The sequence below is a fragment of the Ramularia collo-cygni genome, assembly GCF_900074925.1.
Source record: "Ramularia collo-cygni strain URUG2 genome assembly, contig: RCC_scaffold32, whole genome shotgun sequence".
Lineage (NCBI taxonomy): Eukaryota > Fungi > Ascomycota > Dothideomycetes > Mycosphaerellales > Mycosphaerellaceae > Ramularia > Ramularia collo-cygni.
In genome coordinates, this window is record NW_019716286.1 from 82,270 (window position 1) to 89,923 (window position 7,654).

General features: G+C 43.2%; 2 protein-coding genes; one reads left to right on the plus strand and one right to left on the minus strand.

Moving 5' to 3' along the window:
• Positions 1–1,473: 1,473 nt before the first annotated feature.
• RCC_11524 (uncharacterized protein) lies at positions 1,474–3,109 on the minus strand (the record flags this gene model as incomplete). XM_023776745.1 has 3 exons in its annotated part: positions 1,474–1,752; positions 1,806–2,552; positions 2,609–3,109. 3 exons carry the CDS (start codon positions 3,107–3,109, stop codon positions 1,474–1,476), a joined length of 1,527 nt encoding a protein of 508 aa, XP_023632513.1.
• A 1,129-nt stretch (positions 3,110–4,238) lies between these two features.
• RCC_11525 (probable dis1-suppressing protein kinase dsk1) lies at positions 4,239–5,671 on the plus strand (the record flags this gene model as incomplete). XM_023776746.1 has 5 exons in its annotated part: positions 4,239–4,477; positions 4,540–4,862; positions 4,911–5,212; positions 5,266–5,431; positions 5,487–5,671. The coding sequence occupies 5 exons, from the start codon at positions 4,239–4,241 to the stop codon at positions 5,669–5,671; spliced, it is 1,215 nt and encodes a 404-aa protein (XP_023632514.1).
• Between the last annotated feature and the right edge of the window lie 1,983 nt (positions 5,672–7,654).

Below are 7,654 nucleotides of genomic sequence, written 5' to 3' on the forward strand. Positions count from 1 at the left end.
GGTAATGCTCCTTAGTAGGGGTAGCGGTAAGGCGATAAAGGAACTAGAGCGCAACACCGAGAAGGGCGCTTTTAAGAAGGTAGAAGAATTCTAGCATAACCGTAGCGCTATCGGACGACTATATAATATTATTAAATGGATTAGAGCGTCTATATAGCGACGAGAGGCGTTTAAGAAGGTACATTATAGTAGTAAGGAGTGTGTAATGTTTAATAATCTTAAGGTAAGTCTAGAAAAGTAGGTCTATACCGCTCCGGAGGTAGCTCCGCCGGTAACTCCGGTAATTCCGGTATAAAGTCATCCTTACTTCTATCCTTTAACTTTGCTAATTATAACATGTACAGCTTATCTAAGACAACTCTATACGCTAGAACTTATTCTACTATATACTAGGAAGAGCATAGACCGTTAGGGAGCGAATTACCGAGTTCTATAGGCTCTATAGAGCTAAGAGGGCCATCCGTAACAACTAGCTAACACCGAACGATTAGGCTTAGATTAACCGGCTACACGATGTACTACATATATTCGAACTTACGACAATAACGACTTAAGGCAATAAGAAACACCTATACGACTAGTACCCTACGCTTTAGTTCCTCCTCGATTATACTAGCAAATATTCGGCCGAATTTAAGGAAGAAGTAGCGATTAATAGACGGTTTAGATACCTCTTAGATTGCTATAACTATGCCTAGTAAAAGGCTAAGAAGTACTAGAAGCTAGTAGATAATATACTAATCATCTACGCTACTATCGTCCTTAATCCGACCCTTAAACACGGCTAGTTCGAAGACAGATAGAGTAAAGGTTCTAAGGAAGAGTAGGGCTATATCGAACAAGTACGTATAATAGTAAAAGAGCTATAGATGTCTGAATATCGCCCTATACTACCGCTATCGCCGGTAGGTAGTTCTATAACACTAGCTCCCTTAGATAGTAAGGATCTCCGTAACTACCTATCTATATATAAGCGGCGTAAAACAAYAAYAACCTTACGTAGTAACGCACTCGAAAACTACCTATCTAAGGACTACGTTCCGGACACTAATAAAGCACTAATTAATGTCCTTAACTAGTAGTTTAAGAGGCGTTACTCAGAGCTAGAACTAGCTAAGTTTGCCTTTAATATACTCGTAATCCCCCTTTAATTAGATAAGCTAGAACGGTCCTTCTTAGATAGCCGTAACATTATTACCTACCGCCGTAACCGCCTCTAAGAGGAGGTAATTAAAGCATACAGTTGTTTAAAGAGCTAGTACGGTCTACTAACACCGGATGCATTTAATAATGTTAAGGGGATTAAGGAGTTTTATATAGCAAGGACAACTACAGCTATAACATAGGGCTCTTAGGGAGTTTTAGAGGATATAGAGACGCTTTTTGTAAACTAATTGCCTATTTAGGAAGCAGGTAACTATTAGTAGAGTTGGTATTCACTTTAGAAGCAGTTGGTTGGTATAGTAAGAGCCCTTAGCTAACCGGTAACCACACTAACAAGCACACTAAGACAACCGGGTGGAGCAATGTAATTAATGAATCAAGCGCCTTATCTAGTGTCTCTCGGGATGGGTATGAACTGCGCAAAAGTCGCATCCATGCAACGAAATTCTCCCTAGACTCGTGCGGTATGCGGGAAAGCTTAGAGGAAAGGAAGCCTAAAGGAATGTAGTACCTCAGCCCGACGAAACCATCTCTAAATACTAATGGGTCTCTTAGTGCTCCGTCCCAGGCAGTTCCAGAGTGACGTAACTGCAAGAAAGGTGAGTATACTACTAGGTAAGCTAGTAGACCTTGAAACTCACGTTCGGAACAGACTCAGCGCAGCCATGCACTCTGGCCACCACATAGCCCTTTAGACAAAGCTGTCGAAAGTTTGCAGCCTCCTGTTCATTAGAGATACTGGGTTGGGTATGTCTCGTTGCGAACGCGTGGTTCAAAACCCAATCACCGAGGAAGTGGGTAAAGAATGCAGACTCGTTTCCAGTCGCCTGAGACCAGTCAATAACCCAAGAAGGAAGATCAAGAGCGGAATGCCTCCTCGTAGCCATGCCGATCCAGACCAGGTCTGGGAAAAACCGGGCCCAGGCCCAAGAAGCAGCAACGTAAAGATCCTCTAGGCTACGTGCATAATCTGGGGGTGGCGGCTGCCAACCGATCATTTCGAGCATTGCAGAAACGCCAAAGACCTTGTCTTTAAGGTCCCACACCTTCGCGGCCTGGACATGCGACATCAACTGGAGTTTGAGAGCCAGGCTCGTACGAGTTTGTGAGCTACGCAACCAGTTAAGGTGGCTGGCTTCGAGCCCATATCGGGACCCAGTCCAGGACATCAGGACATTGTAGTTATTATAGTCAATGAGGGTGGCCGCATCGTAGCTTAGCCAGAAATGGAGGAGCGTTCTCCATCGCAGGGTGTTTCTCCCATACATTGCCATCGGCGACGCGTTGAGCGCCAGCTCCTGAATTGTCCACACTCTGGTGAACCATGAGAGTTCGCGGAGCTTCTTGAAAGCTATGGTTCCTGTTCCGGCGCCGAGTATGACGAGCAACTTTGCTTGCATTAGGACTGAGCTCAGGCATCTATAGTCATCTTGAATCGACTTACAGGATAGAGCGTCCATTTTTTCTCAATACCACCGAAGAGCAACCCGTCACGTGCCCAGTCATACCTGAAGAAATGGTTAGGACCCTTCAACGCTCTGAAGAGTCTATTGATATCTCTGTCTGATTCCCCAAGCCAGACAACGCAGGCACGGGCCTCTCTATAGATTCGACCCATGAGCTGTATCTGTATCTCCTTTTCTGCGTTGTTAGTCTGGTCTATGCAGACTGCGTCGATCCAAAGCACGCGCTGTTCTCGTTTACGGCGTAGATACCGAAGGGCGACGTTCAAGTTGGATGTGATAATAAGCGACTGTCGGTTACAAATAAGAGTATGCTGCTCTTGGGAAGGACCCCATACGTAAGATAGAGCTTCGTAGGTCGCAAACTCCAAGTGCACTGTGGTCAGTGTACAGTACAGCGGTTCGTAGAAGGATCGTGCAGGTTGTAGGGCCACCAGTCGAATTTGACCATCGACAAGAGAATCGTACTGGAACCGATCCATCCCAAAACGTTAATAATGCGAGGTCACAAGCAGTAACGTTCTGATTCTAGGTATCTCGAGYGTGAGGAAAGATTAGTATAAGGAAAAGATGCCTCTCTTAGTAGCCGAAGCTAAAGGCTGATGTACGAGCCCTTTGGGCTTAGCGCTTATATCGTGGGCCTAAGGACGGAGCTCCGGATCTAACACTTCGACAATTGACGAAAGCTATAGATGCTAGCGTTTCGAAACCTATAAGCCCCGTTTCTTACTCTAATCTACGCGCTTGTTTACTCCCCGAATTTAGGCTTAAGTATATAGAACTAAAGCCATTAGCTAGGGCTCTGATTTAGCCTATCTAGAATTTAATTTAAGGACGCGTTTCTAACGTTCTTACGTATTATACTTATCGAGTTTAATATCGGAGTTTTAAAGCTCTTCGTAATATAGGGTAAATTTCAGCTTATATAGGATAAATTTTAGGGTCCGATATAGAGAACTTCTAGGTTTACTTCGGACTTAGGTTAACTCGATCTTCGTATCGAACCCTAAAATTTACCCTATATTACGAAGAACTTTAAAACTCCGATATTAGACTCGATAAGTTTACTACGTAAGAATATTAGAACTACGCCCTAAAATTAAATTCTAAATAAGCTAAATTAGAGCTCTAACTAAGGGCTTTAATTCTAAATACTTAAGTCTAAATTCGGATAGGAAACAAGCGCGGAAATTAGAGTTTTAGCCGAGTTTAGCCGAGTTTAGCTAAGTTTAGTCGAGATTAGCCTTGTTTATCGTCGCATTTCTATACTAAATATCTTAAAACATACTTAGCAAATACTATTTTAAACATACTTAATTATTAGATATTAAACTTACCTACTAGCTTAATATTTTAAACAACTTACGCTATGCGAGTACGCCGCGAGTACCGTTATAGCTGATTTTTTAGTAGGCTTAACTTGGGATTTGAATTGTCRAAGTGTTCGATCTAGAGCTCCTTAGTACTCTCAGTTACTAAGCCTATGCCTTTCACCTTGGCTCGTCTGTCCGCGATCCTACTCTAAATACCAACCCCCATCACCTGCTACCGCAAAACATTCGCCTCAAACCTGTCGAAAGCCATTCAGACGCGGTCTTTGCAGGTTCGTCCATGCTCAAACTCGCAAAGTCGCTCTTCCGAAGCCACCCATGGCCCCAACTCAAATTTCCGACATCCGGTTTCGAAGTCGTCAGCGAAGCGGTATTGTTTGAGGAAGAACAGCTCGAGGAGTTCCATAGGGGCGTCTACTATCCGGTCAATATAGGAGATGTCTTCGCGTCGAAGTACCAAGTAGTAGGCAAACTTGGTTTCGGTGTCACGTCAACTGTTTGGCTGGCCCGTGATCTACAGCAAGTTACCTTAGACTACTTAGCATTGGGCAATTGTGCTACCTTCACTGACAGCAAACCAGTCGCCATGCTTATACGACCTTGAAAGTCTTCACACGAGAGGGAATGGATGAGGATGAGTATAACGTGTACACCATCTTAGGCAAAGGCAATGCTTCGCATCCAGGATACAATCACGTCCGGACAGCCCTTGACTTGTTTACCATTCCTCGACAAGGTGGCGATCATCGCTGTCTTGTCCAGAAACCAATGTGGGACAGTTTCAAGGATCTCTTGAACAGAAACCCCGCGCACCGCTTCACGGACGAGTTGCTGAGAGCWGGCTTGTCGCAAGTGTTCCTCGCCCTCGATTACCTTCACACGGAAGCCAAGATCATACATACAGGTACGCTCCAACACATGTTTTCCGCAACTATGATTGACAAGAATTCAGACATCAAAGCCGACAATATCCTCATAGAAATCGAGGATCAGGGCATCTTGAAAGCCTTTGTTGACACCGAAATGTCATCTCCCTCGCCTCGCAAAGTCGTAGACGGCAAGCCAATATACGCGACACGCCAGTTTGGATTGCCGAAAGAGTATGGTCGTGTTGTCCTTGGAGACTTCGGCTCTGCAGTTTGTGGCGACAAACTTCAGATTCATGACGCGCAACCAAATGTCTACCGGTGTCCCGAGGTCATGCTGAAGACTGAATGGGGTTACCCAGCTGATATCTGGAACGTTGGAGCGTTGGTACGTACCGTCTCAAGCCTGAGGCAGAATCTGACATTTACCGAGATGCACAGATTTGGGACCTTTACGAGGATAAACATCTCTTTCACGGCATCGATCCAATCGAAAAGCGATACCTGACCAGAGCTCATCTCGCGGAAGTAGTCGCGATGCTCGGTCCGCCGCCGATGGATATGCTAGAGAGAGGCGCGCGGAGTCAAGAATTCTTCGATGGTGAAGGTGAGACTACGCTCCCAAAGTACCTACCGTTGGAAGCTAACCGAACTCCTATTAGGGAATTGGATAGCCGAGATACACCTACCGCAAGGCTTGTCGTTGGAGAGGTCGGAAGAGAATCTAGATGGAGGAAAGAAAGAAGAGTTCTTGCAGTTTGTCAGGTGCATGWTGMAGTGGAGGCCTGAAGATCGGCGGACCGCGAAGGAGTTGCTTAGGCATCGTTGGATACGAGGGACCTTGTAAATCAGATTGAGCAAGTAGATCTCAAATGACTCGAAGATAGATGGTCTAAAAGCTAGAAGCGTGGTTCGAAAGCTCTTGCTACACGACTTTAGCGAGTCGCGAGTCAAGCGTAGACTATCGGTTTAAACCCCGCCCTATCCCTCGGGCTATCTATACTAGCCCCGGCGTCTTCGAATAGACGTAGCCGTATACACCACTCTATCCGGAACGGGCACCTCGAACGCCGCACCAAGCCCCCAATTAGGAGTTTGGCGCGGAACGGCCCTTCCACCGTCCGACCGCACTTTTCTCCCCGCCTATCCCGCCGGCCCTAGCTCTCTGTTGTAAAGCTGTTACTAAACTAAGGTGAAGTACGCAGATAACACTAATTAGCATATAGGTAAAAACTCTGCATCTAAGATGCGGCTATATCGTCTAATCCTTAGTTATCTATAGATTACGTGCTAGAATTATAACACTCCCCCTTCTAGCAATATTATATATGTTTATATAAAGGATTAGAAGCTATTATCGGCTTTAGCAGCTAGATACTGCTACACATACTTAATATATACGTTATATATAATTATGCGTGTGTTTTAGGTCCTTATAACTTAATACATGTGCCTAAGTTCTTTCTAACGCTTCTATAAGAGGCCTCCTTCTTTTAAACTTAACTATTATCTATACTATAATATCCTTTATATTAATCCGCCTTACATTATATCTAAACACTTAATTAATTATCTATTAAGACACTTAATTAAGCATCTATTAAGATATTTATTATGTTTATAGCAATTAACCGTAAAGGTAGTTATATAGCTACTAGCATAGGTAGTAGTAGCAGTAGTAGTAGTAGTCTATTAAAGAAGAATCCTAGCCGTACTAGTTACTAGGCTACTAGCACTTCCTAGAGAGAGAAGCTACTAGAGAAGTTTTAGAATATTCTAAAAGATCTTACTACCTATAAGTATGCTCTAGATATAAAGGGCAGGGTTATTATTCCCCTATCGTATTTTAACCGTTACTTTATTAAAAGCCTTAATAGAGCCTATAAGGAGGGCCGTAGTAGTAGTCTTAGCTTAGCAGCTATTTTTAAGGACATCTTAAAGAATCCTCTAGCTACCTAGTAGATAGACAAGCTTACTAGTAGAAAGCCTAAGTTTAAGGTTGTTACTTAGCCTCGTTTAGCTACTCCTAGCACCCTTAGCTCCGGATCTAAGGAGCCTATAGTTAATATTAGTAGCGGTAATAATTACTACCTAACTATTGCTGCTTCTTTAGTTCGTAGTACTTAGATTAATAGTGTTATATATAACTCCTATGCTAGCCGTAGCAATACTATCTTTAATAGCTACATTACTATTAAGGGCCTGTTTAAGGGAGCTTACCTAGAGTGTGCTATTTATAATTATTACGAGTACTACAACTTTAGCACTTATAAGCCTACTCTAAGAAACACTCGCAACCGCACTAAGTTTAATGCTCGTGTTGCTTAGAATCTAGATAAGGCTAAGACATCTAAGGCTCCCGATAATCCTCTAGCTATTATCTACCGTAACCGTCCTCTCCTACTAATATATAATAGTAATAGTAGACCTCTCTTTTAGGTATTGCCCTTCTAGTCGCCTACTGCTCTTAGAAGCCCTACTAGAAATGTATACCCTTATAATAATCGCTACCCGATTAACTTCTTAAGATCTCTTTCTACTCTAGGCACTAGTAGTCGTTATAGAATAGCTATAGTTAACTTTAACTACCTATTAGCTTCTAACCGAGAGCAGCAGAGAGCCTATATAAGGGCTATACTATAGAATGTCCTAGAGAACTTTACTTAGATATAGGATACTAGTATAGTATTTAACCCTAGTAAGATTCGTGCCCGTTAGAATAAGGATGCTCCTAATAATAATAATAACACTAAGATAACCTAAGAGTAGTTAGGATTAAGAGCTATAAGCTCTAGGAGGTAATAGGAAGCCTAAGAGTAGCTAGTTAGTA